Raw genomic sequence first — 25,931 nt, forward strand, 5'->3', positions numbered from 1 at the left:
GGGAACCCCCCCCCAAATCCACTCCCCGCACCCCCCCCCCCCCCAGCCCCTCCCCCCCGCGCTCGGTTCTGCCCCTCCCCCCCAATCATGTGACCCCTCCCCCACCCCAAAATTCCCCCAAAATCCCCCCAAAATGTCGCCCCCCCCCCCCCCGCACCCCAAAATTCACCCCCCACGCTCTCGGCCCGGTGGGCGCCGCCCTCGCCCCTCCCCCACCCAATTTTGGGACCCCCCCCCCCCCTAAAATTTGGGGCCACTCCCCCCCCCCCCCAAAATGGGATTTGGGGTCGCCCCTCCCCCCGCGGCCCCCGGGGGGGGTTTTGGGGTTTGGGGGGGGAGGGGATTTTTGGGGGGGGTTTTGGGGTGTTGGGACCCTCACGCCCCCTCCCCCACCCCCCCCCTTTTTGCCCCTCCCCCCCCTTTTTGCCCCTCCCACCCCCCCCCCCCCCCCCCCCCCCTCCCGTGGGGTTTTGGGATTTTTTTTTTTTTTTTAAACTCTCGGAATTGCGGAAAAAAAAAGAGAAAAAAACCAAAAAGGAAAAACAAAAAAAAAAATCCAGGAAAAAAAAAAAGAAAAAAAAGAAAAAAAAAAAGAAAAAAAAAAAAGAAATAAAAACAGGGATTTGGTTTTTTTAGGTCCTCCAGGTTCTTCCCAGAGCCCACCCCAAAAATCCCCTAAAAGCCCAAAGGGACCCCAAAAATCCCTTAAAACCCCCAGAGGGACCCTAAAACCCCAAAGGGATCCCAAAAATCCCCAAAAACCCCAAAGTGAGCCCAAAAATCCCCTAAAAGCCCAAAGGGACCCCAAAAATCCCCTAAAAGCCCCAAAGGCACCCCAAAATTCCCCTGAAACCCCCAAAGGCACCCCAAAAATCCCTTAAAACCCCCAGAGGGACCCTAAAACCCCAAAGCGACCCTAAAATCCCCAAAACCTCCAAAGGGACCCCAAAAATCCCCTAAAAGCCACAGGGGGACCCCAAAAATCCCCTAAAACCTCAAAGGGACCCCAAAAATCCCCTAAAACCCCAAAGTGAGCCCAAAAATCCCCTAAAATCCCAAAAGGGACCCCAAAAATCCCTTAAAACCCCCAGAGGGACCCTAAAACCCCAAAGTGACCCTAAAATCCCCAAAACCTCCAAAGGGACCCCAAAAATCCCCTAAAAGCCCCAAAGGCACCCCAAAATTCCCCTGAAACCCCCAAAGGGACCCTAAATCCCCCAAAGAGACCCCAAAATCCTCCTGAATTCCCTCAGGGACCCCAAAATCTCCTTGAAAACCCTAAAGGGACCCCAAAATCCCCTAAAACCCCCGAAGGGACCCTAAAACCCCAAAAGGACCCCAAAAAGCCCCAAAGGGACCCCAAAATTCCCCTGAAACCCCGAAAGGGCCCCCAAATTCCCCTAAAACCCCCAAAGGGACCCCAAAACTCTCCCAAATTCCCCCAGGGACCCCAAAATTCCCCCGAAAAGCCCAAAGGGACCCCAAAACCCCCCTTTAGTGCCCCCCACTGGGAGGTCACTGGTCTGAACTGGTTTGAACTGGTCTGAACTGGGGGGTCACTGGGGGTCACTGGTTTAAACTGGTCTGAACTGGGAGCCCTGGGGGGGTCACTGGGAGGTCACTGGTTTGAACTGGTTTGAACTGGTCTGAACTGGGAGGTCACTGGGGGTCACTGGGAGGTCACTGGTTTGAACTGGTTTGAACTGGTCTGAACTGGGAGGTCACTGGGGGTCACTGGGGGGGTCACTGGGAGGTCACTGGTTTGAACTGGTCTGAACTGGTCCGAACTGGGAGGTCACTGGGGGGGTCACTGGGGGTCACTGGGAGGTCACTGGTCCAAACTGGTCTGAACTGGTCCGAACTGGGAGCCCTGGGAGGTCACTGGGGGGGTCACTGGGAGGTCACTGGGAGGTCACTGGTCTGAACTGGTTTGAACTGGGAGCCCTGGGCAGTCACTGGGGGTCACTGGGGGTCACCAGGGGTCACTGGGGGTCACTGGCTTGTACTGGTCCGAACTGGGAGGTCACTGGGAGGTCACTGGTCTGAACTGGTCCGAACTGGGAGGTCACTGGTCCGAACTGGTTTGAACTGGGAGCCCTGGGAGGTCACTGGGGGTCACTGGGAGGTCACTGGTCCGAACTGGTTTGAACTGGGAGGTCACTGGTTTAAACTAGTCCGAACTGGTCTGAACTGGGAGCCCTGGGAGGTCACTGGGGGTCACTGGGGGTCACTGGGGGGTCACTGGTCTGAACTGGTCTGAACTGGTCCGAACTGGTCCGAACTGGGAGCCCCGCGCGTGCCCCCAGCGCCCCCTGGCGGCCGAAGCCTCCCGGTCACCACGACAACGCCAGGCCCCGCCCCCTCGCTCTCCCATTGGCCAGAAGTTGCAGCGCGCTCTCCCATTGGCCGCCGCTCCCCACGCCCGCCCCTTTAACCAATCAAACCGCGCGGGCCGCACCTGCCCGACCAATCGGCGAGCGCCGCTTTGAAACCGACAGGTGCGCCAACCAATAGAGGCGCGGAGGGGGCGTGGCCCAGCGGCACCTGGCGGGGGGCTGGGCGTGGCCGGTAGGTGTGGTCTGGGGGGGCGGGGCTTGGCGGGGCGGGGCGGGGCGCGCGCACCTGGCGCGGGGCGGCGGCGCCATGGCGGGAGCGGAGCGGGGACAGCGGGGACAGCGGGGACAGCGGCACGGGCACCCCCCGGGCCGGCTGCTGCTGCTGCTGCTGCTCGGGGGGCTCGGTGAGCGCGGGGGGGAACCGGAATTGGGGAGGGGGCTCCGGGAATTGGGGAGGGGAAACCGGAATTGGGGAGGGGAAACCGGGGGGAGGGGCGGGAATTGGGGAGGGGGCTCCGGGAATTGGGGGGGAATTGGGGAGGGGAAACCGGAATTGGGGAGGGGAAACCGGGGGGAGGGGCGGGAATTGGGGAGGGGGGAGGGGGACCGGAGGGGGGAGGGGGAACTGGGGAACGAGCGAGGGAATTGGGGAGGGGGCTCCGGGAACCGGAGAGAGGCGGGAATTGAGGAGAGGGGAGAGGAAACCGGAATTGGGGAAGGGGTCGGGGAACCGGGGGGGAATTGGGGAGGGGGGAGGGGGAAACCGGGGGGAGCGGCGGGAATTGGGGAGGGGGCTCCGGGAATTGGGGGGCGGGGGGGGTTCGGGGAACTGGGGGTCGTTAACGGGGCAGGAGAAACGGGGGAGCTCCCGTAGGACTCCGGGGGGGTCGGCGGGTACCGGAGAGGGCTCGGGAAAGGGGGGGGGGGGGGTCGTTAACGGGGGGCACGTGGGGAGGGGGCGGGGGAGGGGTCGGTACCGGGGGAGGGGTCGGGGAAGGAGCGGGATCACCCCGGGGGGGGGGGGGGGCAGGACCGGGCCGGCGTCACCGGAGGGGGTTGGGGCAGGGGGGGGGGTCGAGGTCCCGGTGGACCACGAGGACCCGGCGAGGGTTTGTGGGGGGGGGGGGCACCCGAGCCGGTGCCGGTACCGGAGAGGCGATGGGGGCCACCCAGCCCCCCCCCCGCGATGCGTTCCCGGTCGGTGCCGGTACCGGGTGGGGGGGGGTTCGGTGTTTGTGTTCCCGGGGTGCGGGTCCCGATCCCGGCACTGCCGGGAGCCCCCGGTTCGGGGTCACCGCGAGGGGGAACGGCGGCCCCGGGACCCCCCCCCCCGAATTCCCGGAGGCCCCGGGATGGGCCGGGCCCGGCAGCTCCGGGAGCCCCGAGCCCCGGGAATTCGGGGGGGTCCCGGTGGCGCATCCGGACCGGAGGCCCCGGGAGCGGCGGTGGGGGCGGGGGTGGCTTTCCTGTCCCCTCCATTGTGTTCAACAGTCCCGGGATTAACCCGATCCCGCCTGGGCTCGACCCGGCCTGAGCCGGGATTAACCCAAACTCGGTTTATTTGGACCCAAAACGGGTCGGGATTAACCCAAACTCGGTTTATTTGGACCCAAAACCGATCGGGATTAACCCAAACTCGGTTTATTTGGACCCCAAACGGGTCGGGATTAACCCAAACTCGGTTTATTTGGACCCAAAACCGATCGGGATTAATCCAAACTCGGTTTATTTGGACCCAAAACCGGTCGGGATTAACCCAAACTCGGTTTATTTGGACCCAAAACGGGTCGGGATTAACCCAAACTCGGTTTATTTGGACCCAAAACCGGTCGGGATTAACCCAAACTCGGTTTATTTGGACCCAAAACGGGTCGGGATTAACCCAAACTCGGTTTATTTGGACCCAAAACCGATCGGGATTAATCCAAACTCGGTTTATTTGGACCCAAAACCGGTCGGGATTAACCCAAACTCGGTTTATTTGGACCCAAAACGGGTCGGGATTAACCCAAACTCGGTTTATTTGGACCCAAAACCGGTCGGGATTAACCCAAACTCGGTTTATTTGGACCCAAAACCGGTCGGGATTAACCCAAACTCGGTTTATTTGGACCCAAAACGGGTCGGGATTAACCCAAACTCGGTTTATTTGGACCCAAAACCGATCGGGATTAACCCAAACTCGGTTTATTTGGACCCAAAACCGGTCGGGATTAACCCAAACTCGGTTTATTTGGACCCAAAACCGGTCGGGATTAACCCAAACTCGGTTTATTTGGACCCAGACTGGATTGGGATGAAGCCGATCCCAAATGTGGTCCTGGATCAGGTTGGGATTTTCCTGATCCCACCTGGTTTGGACCCAAAACGGGGCAGGATGAACCCGGTTCCTGTTGATCTGGACCTAAACCAGGTCGGGATTTACCCAATCCTGGCAGATTTAGACCCGGTCCTGGCAGACCCTGACTCGGGTGATCCCAGACTCCCACGGGCTCTTCCCATCCTTTGTTTATTCCCCAAACACCCTGAAATCCCATCCCGATTTCCCCCCCCCCAAGATCCCCAATTCCCCCCAGATCCCAATTTCCCTCCCCAAAATCCCGATTTCCCCCCGCCAAATCCCCATTTTTTCCCTCCTAAATCCCGATTTCCCCCCCAAATCCAGATTCCCCCCCAAATCCTGATTTTTTTCCACCCAAATCCCGATTTTTCCCCCCCCCCAAATCCCGATTTCTCTCCCCAGATTCCCATTTTTTCCCCCCTAAATCCCGATTTCCCCCCCCTAAATCCCGATTTCCCCCCCTAAATCCCGATTTTCCCGGCCGGTTTCGCTTGGCAGCGGCCCGGGGTGCAAAGGTGACGCGGGAGGGTGGCGGCCCAGGCGTTCCCGGGGACATTCCCGGTGACATTCCCGCTTGGAATGAGTCACCGGCGCCAAACCCGGCACCGGAGATGTCCCCGCTCCGGGGATGCGACACGGGGGGGACACCGGGGGGGGACACCGGGGGGGGACACCGGGGGGGGGACACGGGCGTGTCCGTGTGCACGCGGAGCTCGGGGAATTGCGACATTCTCGGCCGGTTTCCTGTGAAACTGGGCAGGAACTGAGAGAGAAGTGGGCAGAAACTGGGCAGAAACTGGGAGAGAACTGGGCAGAAACTGGGAGAGAACTGGGCAGAAACTGGGAGAGAATTGGGCAGGAACTGGGCAGAGACCGGGGCAGAAACTGGGAGAGAACTGGGCAGGAACTGGGAGAGAACTGAGCAGAAATTGGGCAGAGACCGGGGCAGAAACTGGGAGAGAACTGGGCAGAAACTGGGAGAGAACTGGGCAGAAACTGGGAAAGGACTGGGCAGGAACTGAGAGAGAACTGGGCAGAGACCGGGGCAGAAACTGGGAGAGAACTGGGCAGAAACTGGGAGAGAACTGGGCAGAAAGTGGGAAAGGACTGGGCAGGAGCTGGGCAGGGCGGGCGGTGGCCGGACGGGATTTTCCGGCTCCCGGTGGCCGCACCCGGTGACCGTGCCCGGGGCTCCCGGTGACCTCCCGGCCCCGCTGTCCCTCGCAGCCGCGCTGGCCGCAGCCCAGGTGACCTCGGAGGACCAGGAAGTGCCGGAGCACAAACGTGAGCGTCCCCGGTGTCCCCGGTGTCCCCCGCGGTGCCACCGGCCCCGGGGCCATCCCGAACCTGGGGTGGGGGCTCCACCCGGGGAGGTTTGGGGGGGTCGGTTTGCGGTGGTCCTGGTTTTGGGTGGTCCCAGAACCGATCCTGGTTGTGGCTGAGCCCACTCCCAGTTCTGGCTGATCCCGGTTCTGGCTGATTCCAGCCCCAGCCCCGGTTCTGGCTGAGCCCAATCCCGTTTCCGGCTGACCCTAGTCCCAGTCCCGGTTCTGGCTGAGCCTGGTCCCGGTACCGGTTCTGTCTGGTGCCAGCCCCAGCCCCGGTTCTGGCTGAGCCCAGTCCTGTTTCCGGCTGACCCTAGTCCCAGTCCCAGTTCTGGCTGAGCCTGGTTCTGTGTGACCCCGGTCCCGGTTCTGTCCGGTCCCGATCCCAATTTTATGTGACCCCAGGCCAGACCCGGTTCTGTTTGGTGCCAGTTCTGTCTGGTCCCGGTCCCGGTTCTGTCTGGCCCCGGTGCTGGTTCTGCCCAGTGCCAGCTCCGTCTGGTCCCAGTGCCGGTGCCGGTTCTGTCCAGTCCCGGTGCCGGTTCTGCCCGGTGCCGGTTCTGTCTGGTCCCGGTGCCGGTTCTGTCCAGTCCCAGTCCCGGTGCTGGTTCTGTCCGGTCCCAGTGCCGGTTCTGTCCAGTCCCAGTCCCAGTGCCGGTTCTGCCCGGTGCCGGTTCTGTCTGGTCCCGGTGCCGGCTCCGTCCGGCCCCGGTCCGTGACCCGCTCCCTCCCCAGCCGTGGAGGTTCGCTGCGCCGCGTTCCGCTCCGGCTCCGGCAGCGCCCGGATCGAGTGGAAGTTCCAGAGGGGCTCGTCCCTGGTGCTGATCTACTACGGGGGGGAGCTCACAGGTACCGGGACAGCGGGGACAGCGGGGACACTGGGGACAGCAGGGACACTGGGGGGACAGCAGGGACAGCGGGGACAGCAGGGACACTGAGGACACTGGAGGACAGCGGGGACAGCGGGGACACTGGGGGACAGCGGGGACAGCAGGGACAGCGGGGACACTGGGGGACAGCGGGGACACTGGGGGGACAGTGGGGACAGCGGGGACACTGGGGGGACAGCGGGGACAGCAGGGACAGTGGGGACACTGGGGACAGTGGGGACATTGGGGACACTGGGGACACTGGGGGGGACAGCAGGGACACTGGGGGGACAGCGGGGACACTGGGGGACAGCGGGGACAGCAGGGACATTGGGGACACTGGGGACAGCAGGGACAGCGGGGACACTGGGGGACAGGGGGGACACTGAGGACTTTGGGGACAGCAGGGATATTGGGGGCACCAGAGGACACTGGGGACATTAGGGACACCAGGGACACCAGGGATTTTGGGGACACCAGCGGACACTGGAGGCACTGGGGATACAGGGGACACCAGGGGACATTGGAGGAGCCCTGTGGGGACATTTGGGGGGTCCCTATGGGGACACTGGGGGTGTCCCCATGGGGCCATTGGGGGTGTCCATGAACCCATGGGGACGTTGTGGGTCCCTGTGGGGCCACAGAGGTGTCACTGTGGGCTCCCAGCCTTGTGTCCCGCAGAGCTGCACTGGGGGGGACACTGGGGTGTCCCTGTGGGGCCATGGGGGGTCCCCTCAGTGTCTCAGCTCGGTGTCCCCCAGAGCCATACCAGGGTGTCCCTGTGGGGCCATGGGGGGTCCCCTCAGTGTCCCCTCGGTGTCCCCTCGGTGTCCCCCAGAGCCGTACCAGGGTGTCCCTGTGGGGCCATGGGGGTGTCACCCCGGTGTCACCCAGATCCATACTGGGGTGTCCCTGAGGGGCTGTGGGGTGTCCCCTGGGTGTCCCCTGGGTGTCCCAGCTCGGTGTCATCCAGATCCATACTGGGGTGTCCCTGAGGGGCTGTGGGGTGTCCCCTGGGTGTCCCCTGGGTGTCCCCTGGGTGTCCCAGCCCGGTGTCCCCCAGAGCCGTACCAGGACCGTGTCCAGTTCTCGCCCACGTCCATCCGGTTCCGCTCGGTGACGCGGGAGGACAGCGGGAAGTACATCTGCGAGGTGGTGGCCGATGGCAGCCACATCGCCAAGTCCGAGGTCAACCTCATCGTCCAAGGTGAGGCCACCCTGTCCCCAACCTCGGCCTCGTCCCCTGTCCCCATTCCTGTCCCTGTCTTTGACCTGGCCACGTCCTTGTCACCCATCCCTGGTCCCTGGTCTTGTCCCAGTCCCTGTCCTGTGTCTGGGTGGCTCCGGGGGGTGCTGTCACTGTCCCTGTCACTGTCCCTGTCCCCACGGTGGCTCTGGGTAGTGCCAGTCACTGTCCCTGCCCTGTCCCCATGGTGACTTGGGGTGGTGTTGTCATTGTCCCTGTCCCTGGGGTGGCTCTGGGCAGTGCTGGTCACTGTCACTGCCCCTGTCCTGTGTCACTGAGTGATGCTGTCTGAGTGGTGCTGTCACTGTCCCTGTCCCCGGGGTGACTCCGGCAGTGCCATCACTGTCCCCATCCCTGGGGTGGCTCTGGGGGATGCTGTCACTGTCCCTGTGGTGGCTCTGGCGGTGCCATCACTGTCCCTGTCCTGTCCCTGCGATGGCTGTGGGTGGTGCCATCACTGTCACTGTCCCTGTCCCTGGGGTGGCTCTGGGGGATGCTGTCACTGTCCCCGGGGTGGCTCTGGCGATGCCAATCACTGTCACTGTCCCTGTCCTGTCCCTGTGGTGGCTCTGGGCAGTGCCAGTCCCTGTCCCATGTCACAGTGACTCTGGGTGGTGCCATCACTGTCCCTGTGGTGGCTCTGGGCAGTGCCAGTCCCTGTCCCATGTCACAGTGACTCCGGGCGGTGCCATCACCGTCCCTGTCCCGTGTCACGGTGATGTCACTGTCCCTGTCCCTGTGGTGGCTCTGGGCAGTGCCAGTCCCTGTCCCATGTCACAGTGACTCCAGGTGGTGCCATCACCGTCCCTGTCCCTGGGGTGGCTCTGGGGGGTGTTGTCACTGTCCTTGCAGTGACTCCGGGCGGTGCCATCACTGTCCCTGTCCCTGTCCTGTCCCTGTGGTGACTCCGGGCGGTGCCATCACCGTCCCTGTCCCTGTCCTGTCCCTGTGGTGGCTCTGGGCAGTGCCAGTCCCTGTCCCGTGTCACAGTGACTCCGGGCGGTGCCATCACCATCCCTGTCCCGTGTCACGGTGATGTCACCGTCCCTGTCCCTGTCCCGTCCCCGGGGTGGCTCCGTCACCGTCCCGGTGCCCCCGTGTGTCCGCAGTGCCCCCGGGGAAGCCGCTGGCGCACGTGCCCAGCTCTGCCACGGTGGGTGCCCGGGCCGTGCTGCGCTGCTCCGAGGGCCAGGGCTCGCCGCCGCCCACCTTCCGCTGGTACAAGGACGGCACCGAGCTGCCCCAGGACCCCAAATCCAGCCCCGCCTTCCGCAACTCCTCCTACAGCCTGGACCCGCGCACGGGGGAGCTGGTCAGTGCCGGGGCCTGTCTGCCCCTCTCCCTCCATTTCCCCTTTTCCTGCCTTTTCCCTGTTCTCCTGCCCCTTTTCCTGCCTTTTCCCTGTTTTCCAGCCCCTTTTCCTGCCCCTCTTCCCCTCCATTTCTCCTTTTCCTGCCCTTTTCCCTGTTTTCCTGCCCCTTTTCCTGTCTTTCTCCCCCTCCATTTCCCCTTTTCCTGCCCTTTTCCCTGTTTTTCTGCCCCTTTTCCTGCCCCTCTCCCCCTCCATTTCCCCTTTTCCTGCCCTTCTCCCTCTCCTTTTCCCGTTTTCCTGCCCATTTCCCCTTTTCCTATCCCTTTTTTCATGTTTTCCTCCCCTTTTCCTGCCCTTTTCCCTGTTCTCCCCCTTTTTCTGTCCTTTTCTCTCACCTTTTCCCATCCTTTTCCCTGTTTTCCTCCCCTTTTCCTGCCTTTCTCCCTCTCTCTTTCACATTTCCCTGTCCTTTTCCCAGTTTTTCTCTCCTTTTCCTGTCCCTTTCCCCTCTTTTCCTCTCTCTTTCCCCCCTTTTCCCATTTTCCTCTCATTTTCTCTCTTTTCCTGCCCCCATTTCCCCCCATTTTCTCCCCATTTCCCCTTATTTTCCCCCCATTTTCCTAAATTTCCCCCCATTTCCCCCCATTTTCCCCGTTTTTTCCCCCCTTCCCTGATCCCTGCCCGTTGCAGATCTTTGAGCCCGTGGGGGGCTGGGACACGGGCGATTATCACTGCGAGGCCTCCAACAACGTGGGCAGCCCCCAGAAATCCGACGTCCTTCCGCATGGAAGCCAGTAAGGAGCGAGCCCCGATCCCAGTCCCTGATCCCAATCCCCATCCCAATCCTCATCCCCAATCCCAATTCTGATCCCGATCCCCATCCCGATCCCAGTCCTGATCCCAATCCCCATCCCAATCCTCATCCCAATCCCAATTCTGATCCCGATCCCCATCCCGATCCCCAGTCCTGATCCCAATCCCAGTTCTGGTCCTTATTCCCAATCCCCATCCCAATCCCGATCCCAGTCCTGATCCCAATCCCCATCCCAATCCTCATCCAGATCCCAATCCTGATCCCAATCCCAGTTCTGGTCCTTATTCCCAATCCCGATCCCAGTCCTGATCCCAATCCTGATCCCGATCCCAGTCCTGATTGCAAATCCTGTTCCCGATCCCAATCCTGATCCCAATCCCAATTCTGGTCCTTGTTCCCAATCTCGATCCCAATCCCCATTCCCATTCCCATCCTGATCCCAATCCCCATCCCCAATTCCCAATCCCCATCCCGATCCCAGTCCTGATCCCAATCCCCATCCCGATCCTCATCCCGATCCCAATCCTGATCCCAATCCCAGTTCTGGTCCTTATTCCCAATCCCCATCCCAATCCTGATCCTCATCCTGATCCCCATCCTGATCCCAATCCCAATTCTGGTCCTTATTCCCAATCCTGATCCCAATCCCAGTCCTGATTGCAATCCTGTTCCTGATCCCCATCCTGATCCCAATCCCAATTCTGGTCCTTATTCCCAATCTCGATCCCAATCCCCATTCCCATCCTGATCCCCATCCCAATTCCCAATCCCCATCCCGATCCCCATCCTGATCCCAATCCCGATCCCCAGCCCGATCCCATTCCCCGCCTCTCCCACCCCTTTTCCAGGCCCTGCTGGCCTTTGGAGCAGCCCCCCACCCCATTAATTATGTTAATGAGCCCCGGGATAGCGGGAATGGGGGAATGAGGAGGGATCCCACAGGGAATGGGAGGGGGGAATCCTGGAATTCCCGCTGGGATCCGCTCCCTGTCGGGATCGAGGTGGATCCAACCCCAATCCCAGCCCCATTTGGAGCTGGGCACCCCAAAATCCCCCCTGTCGGTGCTGGGATCCCCCACATCCCATTGGATCCTCCCAATCCTGTGGGATCCCCCCTGATCTTGTGGGATCCTCCCATCCTGTGGGATTCCCTGATCCCATGGGATCCCCGCTGATCCCTCCCAATCCCCCAGATCCCATTGCATCCCTGCCAGTCCCTTGGGATCCCCTGATCCAATGGGACCCCCCCCAGACCCATGGGATCCCTTGATCCTGTGGGATCCCTTCCAGTCCCAGCATTGCGGGATCCCTCCTGATCCCCTGATCCCGTGGGATCCCCCAACCCCCCCCATCCCCCCCGATCCTGCGGGATCCCCCGATCCCATGGGGTTCCCAAATCCCTCCCAATCCCCCCAATCCCGTGGGGTCCCCCCGATCCCATGGGATTCCCAAATCCTTCCCAATCCCCCCGATCCTGTGGATCCCCCGATCCCATGGGATTCCCAAATCCCTCCCAATCCCCCCAATCCCATGGGATTCCCAAATCCCTCCCAATCCCCTCGATCCCGTGGGATTCTCCCCAATCCTGCGGGATCCCCCGATCCCATGGGATTCCCAAATCCCTCCCAATCCCCCCGATCCCGTGGGGTCCCCCCCGATCCCATGGGATTCCCAAATCCCTCCCAATCCCCTCGATCCCGTGGGATTCTCCCCAATCCCGTGGGGTCCCCCCCGATCCCATGGGATTCCCAAATCCCTCCCAATCCCCCCCCGATCCCGCAGGATCCCCCCGATCCCATGGGGTTCCCAAATCCTTCCCAACTCGCCCCGATCCCGCGGGATCCCCTGATCCCATGGGATTCCCAAATCCCTCCCAATCCCCCCCGATCCCGCGGGATCCCCCCGATCCCATGGGGGTTCCCAAATCCCTCCCAATCCCCCCCGATCCCGCGGGATCCCCCGATCCCCCGCTCCGTGTCCCGCAGGCGAGGTGAACGTGGGCGGCATCGTGGCCGCCGTGGTGCTGCTGCTGCTGCTCCTGGCGCTCGCCGCGTTCGGCATCTGGTTCGCCCCACAGGCGCGGCTACTTTCGGCAAGTGAGTGACTGGGAGGGACTGGGAGGGACTGGGAGGGACTGGGAATGGACTGGGAATGATCTGGGATGGACTGGGATGGACTGGGAGGGACTGGGAATGGACTGGGAATGATCTGGGATGGACTGGGATGGACTGGGAGGGACTGGGAGGGACTGCGAGGGGCTGCGAGGGGCTGGGAATGGACTGAGATGGACTGGGAATGATCTGGGATGTACTGGGGATGGACTGGGATGGACTGGGAATGGACTGGGATGTACTGGGAGGGACTGGGATGGACTGGGAGGGACTGGGAATGGACTGGGAGGGACTGGGAATGGACTGGGAATGGACTGGGAGGGACTGGGAATGGACTGGGAGGGACTGGGAATGGACTGGGATGGACTGGGATGGACTGGGAATGGGCTGGGATGGACTCTGAGGGACTGGGATGGACTGGGAATGGACTGAGATGGACCAGGAGGGACTGGGATGGATTGGGATGGACTGGGAGGGACTGGGAATGGACTGGGATGGACTGGGATGGACTGGGATGGACTGGGAGGGACTGGAGGGGACTGGAAACAGTCTGGGCTGGCCTGGGAGTGGCCCCGTGTCCCTGGGTGTGTCCCCACGGTGTCCCCACCGTGTCCCCATGTCCCAGCAATGCCCCCCCCGTGTCCCCCCCCCCCTCCCTGACCCCGTCCTTTTCCCTTTTTTCCAGAAAAAACAGAGTGAGTGACACCGGAGCCACCTCCTCCTCCTGCTGACCCCCACCCCCCCGGTGTCACCTCGGTGTCACCCCGGTGTCATCCCGGTGTCACCCCGGTCCCTTGGGTGTCCCCTGGTGGGGACAGAGGGGACACGGGGGGGGTGGCACATCCCCAAACTCCCCGGTTTTCCCGCAGTGCCGGCGGGAAGAAGGTGATTTACAGCCAGCCCTCGCGGCGCAGCGAGGTGAGGACGTGGGGACACCGTGGGGACACCGTGGGGACACCGGCACCTGCCACCCGCCCTGGCGGGGACACCCCAGTGGCACGGGGACACCCCGGTGTCCCCAGTGTCCCTTGGCAGGAGGGTCCTGGGGGGTGGGGGGGGTGGGTGATGGTGTCACCTGTGATGTCCCCATTGGTGTCACCGTGTCCCCAGTGATGTCCCTGTGTCCCCAGTAATGTCCCTGTTGATGTTCCCATGTCCCCAGTGATGTCACCGTGTCCCCATTGGTGTCACCATTGGTGTCCCCATGTCCCCAGTGGTGTTCTCATGTCCCCAGTGATGTCCCCAGTGATGTCCCCGTGTCCCCATTGGTGTCACCGTGTCCCTGTTAATGTCCCCAGTGTCCCCAGGGATGGTGGTGGAGGGAAGGGGCTCATGGGGCTCCCTGTCCCCATTGATGTCCCCATTGATGTCCCCATTAGAGTCCCGTTATTGTCCCTGGTGTCCCCTTTAATGGTCCTGTCACTGTCCTGGCACTGTGTCCCCATCAATGTCCTTGTCCCTGTCCCCATGTCTGTCCTGGTCCCTGTCCCTGTCCCCATCATTGTCCCCATCACTGTCCCCATGGATGTCCCTGTGCCCATTGATGTCCCCATGGCTGTCCCTGTCCCTGTCCCCGTGTCTGTCCCTGTCCCCATGGCTGTCCCCATGGCTGTCCCTGTCCCCATGGCTGTCCCTGTCCCTGTCCCTGTCCCCATGTCTGTCCCTGTCCCCATGGCTGTCCCCGTGTCTGTCCCTGTCCCCATGGCTGTCCCCGTGTCCCCGCAGGGCGAGTTCAAGCAAACCTCCTCGTTCCTGGTGTGAAGTCGCCTCCGCCCCCCCCGGACACTTTTTCCCAATTCCCGGAATTCCGACGGATTTTGGGAATTCCAGCAAGATTTTGGGAATCCCACGGGATTTTAGGAGTTCTGCGGAATTTTGGGAATCCGGCAGGATTTTGGGAATTCCATGGAAATTTTGGGAATCCGGCAGGATTTTGGGAATTCCAGCGGGATTTTGGGGAATTCCAGCAGGATTTTGGGAATTCCAGCGGGATTTTGGGGAATTCCAGCGGGATTTTGGGAATCCGGCAGGATTTTGGGAATTCCATGGAAATTTTGGGAATCCAGCAGGATTTTGGGAATTCCAGCGGGATTTTGGGGGAATTCCAGCGGGATTTTGGGGAATTCCAGCGGGATTTTGGGGAATTCCAGCGGGATTTTGGGAATTCCCGTGGGATTTTCGCCGCGTTTTTTTTAAAGCCTCACCGGTGCCTTCGCCGCCGCTGCCTCTGGAGCTTGGGGGGCTGGGGGGGTCCCTGTGTCCCCTCTGTGTCCCCTCTTGTCCCCCTCATTGTCCCCTCCCATTCCCCCCTTGTCCCCCCCCCCCCCCATTGTCCCTCCTTGTCCCCTCTCTGTCCCCGGGGGGCTCCGGGAGGGGGGGCGGGGCGGGTGCCACCACCTGGGGACACAAGTGTCCCCCCCCCGTACTGGGAGCGTGGGGGGGGGTACTGGAAATAAACCTGTGTCCTTTACCTGGCCTGGTGACACTGGTGGGGACACTGGGGGGGACACTGGGGGGGTCTCTGGGGACATTAAAGGGACATTGGGAGGTCCCTGGGGACATGGAGGATGCCAGCACCCTGGGGGACATTTCAAGGGGGTCCCTGGGGACACTTGGGGACATTGAGTGGGTCCCTTGGCACACTGGGGGTTCCCTGGGGACACTGGGGGTGCCATGGGGGCACTGCGGGGGTCTCTGGGGACATTGAGGGGACACTGGGGAGTCACTGGGGACATTGGGAAGATACTGGGGACATCCAGGGGACATTGTGGGGTGACCCTGGGGGCTGGAGGAGACCCTGAGGGACACTGGGGGGGGTCCCTGGTGACACTGGGGGGACACTTTGGGGGGCATTTAGGACCCCTGGGGACATTGGGGGGGGGGGTCCCTGGGGCAGAGAGGACATCGGGGGACCCTGGGAGTCACCGGGGAACCCCCGGGGGGACATTTGGGACACCCGGGGGGACATTTGGGACACCTGGGGGGACATTTGGGACCCCAGGGGACATGGGGGGGGGTCTCTGCGGGTTGGGGGGACATCGGGGGACGCTGTGGGGACACTGGGGACACCCCCCACCATCGACGTCACCTTTATTGAACTCCTGCCCCTCCCCCCCCCCCCCCGCCCCCAAACCGAGCTCGGGCCCCCCCGGGGGGGGGGGGGGGAGGGGCGGCTTTGGGGGGTCCCGGGGGGGGGGGGGGGTCCCGCTCCTTCCTCATTACCGACACCTTTAATTAGTGGCACTAATTGCCCCGGCGCGGGGGGGCCGCGTTAATTGCGGGGTCTACGTTAAGCAGCAGCGACGGGCGGGGGGCGAGGGGACCCCGGCCCAGGGGAGGGGAGGGGACAACGGTGTCCGATTATCGGTGACACCCCGGGGGGACCCCCCGACACTGCCCGGAGTGGGGGGGGGGGGACACGGGAGGGGGGTCCAGCGCTTGGGGGGGGGGGGTTGGGAGGGTCTCCTGCCTCAGTTTCCCCTGGCAGGGTGGGGAGCAGCAGCGCCCTGGGGGCTGGTGGCACCTCCAGGGCTTGGTGGCATTTCTAGGCATTGGTGGCACTTCGGGGCTGGTGTCACCTCCAGGGGTTGGTGGCACTTTGGGGCACCAGGGACTGGTGTCACCCCCAGGGAGTGGTGCCATCTTAGGGCTCATGGCACCTCCAGGGCTTGGTGGCATCTCCAGGGGTTGGTGGCACTTTGGGACTGGTGGCACCTCCAGGGGTTGGTGACACTTTCAGGCATTGGTGGCACTTTGGGATTGGTGGCACCTTCAGGCATGGTGGCATCTCCAGGGGTTGGTGGCACTTTGAGGCTGGTGTCACCTCAAGGGCTTGGTGACACCTCCAGATGGTGGCACTTCCAGGGCTTAGTGACACTTCCAGGCATTGGTGGAATCTTGGCTGGTGGCTCTTCTGGGCGTTGGTGACACTTTGGGGCTGGTGGCACTTCCAGATGTTGGTGGCACCTCCAGTGGTTAGCGACACGTCCAGGCATTGGTGGCATTTCCAGGTGTTGGTGACACTTTGGGGCTGGTGGTACCTTCAGGACCTGGTAGCACCTCCAGGCATTGGTGGCATCTTGGGACTGGTGTCACCTCAGGGCTGGTGTCACCCCCCAGATGTTGGTGTCACCTCAGGGCTGGTGTCACCCCCAGATGTTGGTGTCACCTCAGGGCTGGTGGCACCTCCAGGCTCTGGTGTCACCTTCAAGCTCTGGTGATGCCTCCAGACACTGGTGTCACTCTGGGGCTGGTGGCACCTCCAGATGTTGGTGACATCTCCAAGGACTGGTGACACCACCAGGGCTGGTGACACCTCCAGAGGCTGGTGGCAGTTCTGGGGCTGGTGGCACCTCCAGACCTTGGTGTCCCATTGAAACTGGTGAAAACTCCAAACCTGGCAACACTTCCAGGCTTGGTGACATCTCCAGGGCTGGTGGCACCTCCAGCGCTGGTGACACTCCCAGTTGTTGGTGTCTATCTGGGGCTGGTGACACGCCCAGATGTTGCTGTCCCTTTGGGGCTGGTGGCACCCCCAGATGTTGGTGTCCCTTTGGGCCTGGTGACACCTCCAGAGGTTGGTGGCACCCCCCAGATGTTGGTGGCACCCTCAGTTGTTGGTGTCTCTTTGGGCCTGGTGACACCTCCAGATGTTGGTGGCACCCCCAGATGTTGGTGTCCCTTTGGGGCTGGTGACACCTCCAGATGTTGGTGTCCCTTTGGGCCTGGTGGCACCCCCAGATGTTGGCATCCCCTTGAACCTGGCGGTACCTCCAGACACGGCGACACCTCCACCATCCATCGCCACCCCCCTTGCTCCGGTGCCACCTGGGGGCCGGTGCCACCCTCGCCCCGGCGCCACCCCGGTGCCGACGTCACCCCCGGTGCCGACGTCACCCCGGTGCCGATGTCACCTCTCCGTCCCCCCTCAGACGTTGCTGATGCGGACGCTGAGCGGGGGCCCCCTCCCCGTCCCGCTCCGCCTCCCGCAGCGACTCCTCCAGCTTGACCTTCTCGGGGTCCCCGAACCGCACGGCCTCGTGGTGACAGCAGGGCGCCGCCACCTTGACCACGCGGTCGAAGAGGCTGAAGTCGGCCACGTACTTGCCGCTGGCCGACAGCGAGATGGCCGGCGTGAACTCGTAGCCCCACAGGATCTCCTCGGGCAGGTAGGACGTGCGCACCTGGCACGTGGCGCTCGTCGACTCCACGGTGCCGCTGAGGATGACCACCAGCTCGAAGTCGCCGTCCCCCGAGCGCAGGGACACGTCCCGCAGCGGGCTGGCCTCGTCCACCACGTGGTAGAAGGTCAGCGGCAGGATGAGGAAGGGGCTGTCCGAGGACGTGTCCACCTGGAAGTCCACGTTGAGCTGGTTGAGCCGGACGCTCTCGCCCTCCTTGGTGAGGTGGGTCTGCAGCAGCTTCCCGGTGACCTGGCAGCCGATCAGGAGGCTCTTCCTCATGTTGGCCACGCGGATCATCAGGCAGGTCTTGCCGTCGTGCTGCGCCACCACCGCGTTCTGGCTGAACTTGATGGTCTCGGCGCGCTTCTTGGGCCGCGCGATCTTGGCCAGGAAGGTGCCGGTGATGAAGATCTCCAGGATGGTGGTCAGCACCAGCTGGGTGATGAGCAGCATGATGGCCAGCGGGCACTCCTCGCTGATGTAGCGGAAGCCGTAGCCGATGGTGGTCTGCGACTCGAGGGAGAAGAGGAAGGCGCCGGTCAGCGTGTGCACCTGCATCACGCACGGCGTGTGGTTGGCGGGCGGCTCGAACTCCAGCAGGTCGCCGTGCGCCGCGGCCACCAGGTACCAGACCACGCCGAAGGCGAACCAGGTGCCGGCGAAGGTGGCGGAGAAGAGCAGGAGCTTGTAGCGCCACTGGAGGTCGATGAAGGTGGTCCACAGGTCCTTGAGGTACAGGAAGCGCTTGTCCGAGATGTGCTCCATGCGCACGTTGCTGCGGCCGTCCTTGGTCAGCACGCGGCGCCGCCGCAGCCCCGGCCCCATCAGCGGGCGGCTGTCGGTCTGCGTGGTCTGGCTGTAGTACACCTTGGTGGAGGACGTCATCTGCGGGGACAGGTGAGGGACAGGTGAGGGACAGGTGAGGGACAGGCGGGGGACAGGCAGGGGACAGGTGGGGGACACATGGAAGAGGTCATCTGTGGGGACACATGAGGGACAGGTGAGGGACAGGTGGGGGACAGGTGGGGGACAGGCAGGGGACAGGTGGGGGACACATGGAGGAGGTCATCTGTGGGGACACATGAGGGACAGGTGAGGGACAGGCGGGGGACAGGTGGGGGACAGGTGGGGGACAGGTGGGGGACACATGGAAGAGGTCATCTGTGGGGACAGGTGAGGGACAGGTGAGGGACAGGTGAGGGACAGGTGGGGGACACATGGAAGAGGTCATCTGTGGGGACACATGAGGGACAGGTGAGGGACAGGTGAGGGACAGGTGGGGGACACATGGAGGAGGTCATCCGCGGGGACACGTGAGGGACAGGTGAGGGACAGGTGGGGGACACATGGAGGAGGTCATCTGCAGGGACAGGTGAGTGACAGGGGAGGGACGTGTGAGGGGCAGGTGAGGGACAGGTGGAGCGGTGATCAAATGTGACACGGGGGACACATGAGGGACAGGTGGAGAACATCATCCATGGGGACATGTGAGGGACAGGGGAGGGACAGGTGGGGGCATCTGCAGGGACATGGGAACAGGTGAGGGACAGGTGGGGGGGGTCATCAAGGGGGACACAGGGACAGGTGAGGGACAGGTGGAGGATCACATCAGGGGGGGAACCGGGGCGGGTCCCTGTAGCTCTGCATCCCCATTTCCCTCTGTCCATGCCCCGTCCCACTGTTCATCCCCGTATCCCCCTGTCCATCCCCATTTTCCTCTGTCCGTCCCCATGTCCCTCTGCCCATCCCTCTGTCCATCCCTCTGTCCATCCCCATGTCCCTCCATCCCTCCACGTGCCCCCCCCAATCCCAAATCCCTTCGTGTCCCCCCCGTGTCCCCCCCGTGTCCCCCGCTGTCCCCTGGCAGCTCCGGTGGCCGCGGAAGTGTCCCAGGCGTCCGGGAGGAAGAGGAAGGGGATGAATGGGAGGTGACAGGGACAAACGGCCGGGGGCAGCGCCAGGCGCCTCCCCGGTGTCCCCGTGTCCCCGTGTCCCGGTGTCCCCATCCCAAAAAAGGCCCTTTCAGCCCCCGCCAGCCCCTGGCCCCGCCATCGTTTCCGCCGCGGAAGGGCAGCGTGCCGGGGACACGGGGACACGGGGACACGGGGAGGTGGTGGCACCACGGGAGGTCTCCTTGGAGCCCCATGTCCCCATGCCGGCCAAGGCTGGGGGACACGAGTGGCACTGCCACTGTCCTGGCTGCGCCAGAGAAATGTCCAGGAAGGGACGGTGGCACCCGGAGCAGAGGGGACATCGGTGTCCCCAAAGAGGGGACACGGAGCTGCTCCTTCCCAGATGGGCTCTTGGGGGGTCTCTGGAGCCACCGTGTCCCCACGGAGCCACTGTGTCCCCAAAGCCACCGCCTGTCCTGGAGCTGCTGAGGGTCCCCAGCACCCCTCATGTCCCCAGAGCCCCCCCATGTCCCCAGAGCCACTGTGTCCCCAAAGCCACCGCCTGTCCTGGAGCTGCTGGGGGGTCCCCAGAGCCCCCCATGTCACCAGAGCCACCAGCTGTCCCCAAAGCCACACCATGTCCTCAGGTTCCTGGGGTGCCCAGGGCCTCCCATGTCCCTGAAGTCACTGTGCCCCCCAAAGGCCCCCCCATGTCCCCAAAGCCACCGTGTCCCCAGCCCCCTGCTTTGGGGGTCTCTGCACACCCCTGTCCCCATCTAGGGTGGTCCCGACCCCCCCTCTTTTTGGCCTCCCCCCTCCTTTAGGTTCCTGACCCCCCCCCTTTTCCTCCCCCCACCCCCCTTTTTTTGTCCTCCCCACCCCCCTGCCCCGTTTTTGGGGTCCCCGCCCCCCTCCGAGGGCCCCGCGTGCCCCCCGGCCGTGCTCTGGTGGCCGGACACGGCTCGGGACAAGCCGCAGCTTGTTCCCGGTGCCCGGTGCCCGCGGCACAACCGGTTACCCATTAACCCCACCCCCGACACCCCCCCCCCCACCACTCCGTGCCTCAGTTTCCCCTCGGGGGGTTCTGGTCACTTTGGGGGTCACCGCAGAGGCCCGGCCCTACATGGGGGGGGTGCAGGAGGACTGGTGGGGGGGGGGGGGGGCCCAGGGACGCGTCCCCGTTCCCCGCGTCCCGCTGGCACCGGCGGCGCGGGCACCGTTCCCACGCCACGGCGGTGCCAGGCGTGACCGGGCGCCCCGCCAGCCGCACCCCCCCCCCCACCACCCGCCCCCAAACTGGGGCGCGGGGCTGCTCCGCACTGGGGTAACTGGGATTTGGGGGGCAGCGGCCCCCCCCCAGCCCCACGGAGGGGTCCCCCCAGTTGAGGAGGGGGGCGCGGGGTGGGTGCGGCGGGGGTGGAGCGGGGGGTGGCGGAGGGGTGGCCGTGGCGGGGGGGGGGGGACAGGGACGGGGACAGGGACAGTGGGGCCATTGTGCGGCCGGAGCCGAGGCTTCAATGGGGCTGGCGGGGGGACAAAGGCGCTTTCACGGAGCCCTCGTTAAGATGCAGAGCCCCGCGCGCCCGCCACCGCCAGCGCGGGGGTCCCGGGGGGCCCGCGACACCGCCAGGGCCGCCGAGGGGACACAGGGACCCCCATGGTCACTGTCACCGAGGGGACACAGGGACCCCCACTGTCACTGAGGGGACCCCATGGTTACTGTCACTGTCACCAAGGGGACACAGAGACCCCCATCGTTACTGTCACTGTCACCAACCAGGGGCCACTGACACCGCCAGGGCCACCAAGGGGACACAGGGACCCCCATGGTCACTGCCACTGTCACCCGGGGGACACAGGGACCCCCATGGTTACTGCCACTGTCACCGAGGGGGCACAGGGACCCCCATGGTTACTGCCACTGTCACTGAGGGGGCACAGGGACCCCCATGGTTACTGCCACTGTCACCAAGGGGACACAGGGACCCCCATGGTTACTGTCACTGTCACCAAGGGGACACAGGGACCCCCATTGCCACCGAGGGGACACAGGGACCCCCAATGTCACCCCCACTGCCAGCGCAGGGGCCGTGGGGCACCCCCGACACCACCAGGGCCACCAAGAGTGGCACAGAGACCCTACTGCCACTGCCATGGCCACTGAGGGGGCACAGGGACCCCGATCATTACTGTCACTGTCACCACACGGGGCCCCCGTCACCCACCCCAGTGCGGGGTCCTGTCCCTGTCACTGTCACTGTCCCTGTCACTGTCAGTGCCACCATGAGGGTCCCAGGCCCTGCTCTGTCCCCGCTGCCTGCCCGGGGGCACCCCTGTCCCCCCCATGCCCCCCCTGGGGGTCCTGGGGGATGTCCCCCATCCCCCCATGGTGACCACGGGGGTCCCGGGGGTCCCAGACCCCTCCTCACAGCATCGGGGGGACCCCAAAATGATATTAAAGCCCTAAGAGCCTTAGGTGACATCCGGGATAAGGGATGCCTGGAAAACCCACACCTGGGATAACCCACACCTGGGATAACCCACACCTGGGATAACCCACACCCGGGATAACCCACACCCAGGATAAACCACACCCGGGATAAACCACACCTGGGATAACCCACACCTGGAATAACCCACACCTGGGATAAACCACACCTGGGATAAACCACACTTGGGATAACCCACACCCGGGATAAACCACACCTGGGATAAACCACACGGGATAACCCACACCTGGGATAAACCACACCTGGGATAAACCACACGGGATAACCCACACCCGGGATAAACCACACCTGGGATAAACCACACGGGATAACCCACACCCGGGATAAACCACACCTGGGATAAACCACACCCGGGATAACCCACACCTGGGATAAACCACACCTGGGATAAACCACACGGGATAACCCACACCCGGGATAAACCACACCTGGGATAAACCACACCCGGGATAACCCACACCTGGGATAACCCACACCCAGGATAAACCACACTCGGGATAAACCACACCTGGGATAAACCACACCCAGGATGAACCACACCTGGCATAACCCACACCTGGGATAAACCACACCCGGGACAACCCACACCCGGGATAACTCACACCTGGGATAACCCATACTTGGGATAACCCACACCTGGGATAACACACACCCAGCATAACCCATACCCAGGATAACCCATATCCGGGATAAACCACACCCGGGATAAACCACACCTGGGATAACCCACACCTGGGATAACGCACACCCAGCATAACCCATACCCAGGATAACCCATATCTGGGATAAACCATACCTGGGATAAACCACACTGGAATAAACCACACCTGGAATAAACCATACCCGGGATAACTCACATGGTATCATCCTAACTCACATGGTATTATCCCAATTATTATCCCATACTTGGGATAATAAACATTTGGGATAATTCACACTCGGGATAACCCACACCTGGGATAACCCACACCTGGGATAATAAACATTTGGGATAATCCACATGTGGGATAATTCACATCTGGGATAATCTGCATCCAGGATAATCCACACCCGGGATAACTCAGTTTTGGGATATTCATACCTGGGATAACCCACACCTGGGATAACCCACACAGGGAAAACCCCAAATTCCAGGATAACCCACAGCTGGGATAACCCACATGGGATAACCCCAGCTGGGATAATTCATACCTGGGATAACCCACACCCAGGACACTCGGGATAACCCACAGCTGGATAAACCACAGCTGGGATAACCCAAATTCCAGGATAACCCGTACCTGGGATAACTCACACCTGAGATAACCTACATCCCGGGATAACCGACATTCCAGGATAAACCTCACTTGGAAGAACCCACATCCCAGGATAAATCTCACTTGGAAGAACCCACATCCCAGGATAACTCACACCTGGGATAACCCACACTTGGCATAACCCACACCTGGATAACCCAAATTCCAGGATAACCCACACCTGGGATAACCTGCACCTGGGATAACCCACACCTGGGATAACCCACACCTGGGATAACCCGCACTCGGGATAACCCAAATTCCAGGATAACCCACACCTGGGACATGGGGACACGGGGACATGGGGATAAAGGGACAGGGGCCTTGGGGACATCAGACCTGGGGATAAATGACATGGGGACATGGGATGGGGACATGGGATGGGGACGTGGGGCACAGGGACACAGGGATGAGGGACATGGAGACACAGGTACATGGGACATAGTGTGGGGACACAGGACATGGGGATACGTGACATGGGGATGTGGGGCACAGGGGACACGGGGACATGGGGACAGAGGATATGGGGATACGTGACATGGGGACATGGGGCACAGGGTGTTGGGGACATGGGAGAGGGACACGGGATCTGAGGGTATGGGGACATGGGGACACAGGGGGACAGGGACACATCGCTGTGGGGCACAGGGACACGGGAATATGGGGACCTGGGGACATGGTGATGGGGGAACATGGGGACATGGAAATATGGGGACATGGACATGGGGACAGTGGGACTTGGGGGAACATGGGGATACAGGGACAGGGCTCCGTGGGGATACAGGGACACAGCGACGTGGTGGGACGTGACATGGGGACATCGGGACATGGGGACACGGGGGACACACAGAAACGAGGACATGGGAATGTGGGACACAAGGATTTGGGGACGTGAGGATGAGGGACCTGGGGACACGGGGATTTGGGGACCAAGGGATGGCTGGACACGGGGACACGGGGACACGGGGACGTGGCCTCACGGAGTCACGGGGCCCTGGGGTGATGGCGACACAGGGATGTGGGGACAACGGGGGTGCGGTGCCAGCGGGGGGGGGGGGGACAAGGGGTCACGGGGCTCCCCCCTCCAGTGCCGGTGCCATCCCAGCGCCACCGGCCGGTGCCCGCAGCCCTCGGGACCCCCCGGGAGGGGACGGGGGACCCCCGGTGCCCCCCCCCCCGGCGGCCCTTACCTTGCTGGGGGGGTCGCGGGTCCCGCCGTGCTCAGCCCGGCCGGCTCCCCATGGGCTTTATGGCTCGGCGGGGCCGCGGCGGCGGGACGGGCACCCCCCCCCCCCCGCGGAACCGGGGGGGGGGGGCCCGGGGCGGGGAGGAGCCGCCGGGGGCGGGCCGGGGGTTAATGGGGTGGAAAAGGAGCCGGCCGGCACCGGGTCACGTTACCGGGCACGGGGGGGGGGGGGGGGGGGGCCGGGGGACCCCGCCCGCGGGCACCGGCACCGCAATGGGGGTCCCGGTGGGGGCAGCGGAGGGAATGGGGGGGGCGTGAGGGCACCGGGACCGGCAGTGGGGGTCCCGGTGGGGGCACCGGGGGGATGTGCGGGCATGGCCACCGGCACACGGGGTTCTGGCGGGGTCCCCCGGGCAATGGGGGTCCCGGTGGGGGCACCGGGGGCTTTGGGCAGGGTCTCCCGGGCACCGGCGCCGGGGGTCCCGGTGGCGTTGTCCAGGCACTGGCACCTGTCCTGGGGGGTCGCGGCGGGGTCACCGGAGGGTCCCGGTGGTGATGGCCAGGCACCGGCAACGTCACTTGGGGTCCCAGCGGGGACACCGGGGGTCTCAGCGGGGGCACCGGCACTTCCAAGGGGGGGTCCCGGCGGTGGCACCGGGCAGGGGTCCCGCGCGCCCTGGGGCGACACCGTTACCGGAGGGGTCCCGGGGGGTCCCGCCAAGGTCACCCGGGCGCCGGCCCCGGGGTCACGGCAGCCCCACCCACGCACGGGGGTCCCGGGGATGTGACCCCTCCTCATCCCCACCCGGAGCAATCCCGTGCGGGGTCACGTGTGGGCACAGACCCCTCCCCACCACCCCGTGGGTGCCACTGAGGGGGTCCCGTGTCCGGGGGGGCCGTGGGGTCCGTGGGGTCCGTGGGGTCCGTGGGGTCAGTGGGGTCAGTGGGGTCCGTGGGGTCCGTGGGGTCAGTGGGGTCCGGGGGGTCCGTGGGGTCAGTGGGGTCAGACTCCGCGGGGGGTCCGTGGGGTGCAGCTCCGTGGTCCCGTGTCCGTGGGGTCTGAGGGTCGTGGGCTGTGGGGTGCGGGTCCGTGGGATGTAGGACTGCGGGATTTGGGGTCTGTGGGTCCCGTGTCCGTGTGTCCGTGTGTCCATGGGTGGCTGGTCAGTGTGTCCGTCTGTCCGTGTGTCCGTGTGTCCATGGGTGGCTGGTCAGTGTGTCCGTGTGTCCGTGTGTCCGTGTGTCCGTGGGTGGCTGGTCAGTGTGTCCGTGTGTCCGTGTGTCCGTGTGTCCGTGTGTTGGTCAGTGTGTCCGTGTGTCCGTATGTCCATGGGTGGCTGGTCAGTGTGTCCGTGTGTCCGTGTGTCAGTGTGTTGGTCAGTGTGTCCGTGTGTCCGTGTGTCCGTGTGTCCGTGTGTTGGTCAGTGTGTTGGTCAGTGTGTCCGTGTGTCCGTGTGTCCGTGTGTCCGTGTGTCCGTGTGTCCGTGTGTTGGTCAGTGTGTTGGTCAGTG

The 25,931-nt window shown here is 63.5% G+C and overlaps 2 protein-coding genes across 2 annotated transcripts; one reads left to right on the forward strand and one right to left on the reverse strand.

Annotated features, from left to right (window-relative positions):
- The first annotated feature begins 2,629 nt into the window (after positions 1 to 2,629).
- On the forward strand, positions 2,630 to 14,824 carry F11R (F11 receptor). Its single transcript, XM_054001232.1, is given in 10 exon segments — positions 2,630 to 2,740; positions 5,905 to 5,961; positions 6,738 to 6,851; positions 7,935 to 8,078; positions 9,227 to 9,429; positions 10,120 to 10,209; positions 10,211 to 10,223; positions 12,229 to 12,343; positions 13,224 to 13,272; positions 14,080 to 14,824. Coding segments are annotated over 10 exon segments (918 nt in total). The 5' UTR covers positions 2,630 to 2,643; the 3' UTR covers positions 14,116 to 14,824.
- Positions 14,825 to 17,266: 2,442 nt separating this feature from the next.
- On the reverse strand, positions 17,267 to 24,535 carry KCNJ10 (potassium inwardly rectifying channel subfamily J member 10). Its single transcript, XM_054001137.1, is given in 3 exon segments — positions 17,267 to 17,320; positions 17,322 to 18,422; positions 24,425 to 24,535. Coding segments are annotated over 2 exon segments (1,140 nt in total). The 5' UTR covers positions 24,425 to 24,535; the 3' UTR covers positions 17,267 to 17,281.
- Positions 24,536 to 25,931: the final 1,396 nt, after the last annotated feature.

The sequence above is a fragment of the Vidua macroura genome, chromosome 29 (assembly GCF_024509145.1).
Source record: "Vidua macroura isolate BioBank_ID:100142 chromosome 29, ASM2450914v1, whole genome shotgun sequence".
Lineage (NCBI taxonomy): Eukaryota > Metazoa > Chordata > Aves > Passeriformes > Viduidae > Vidua > Vidua macroura.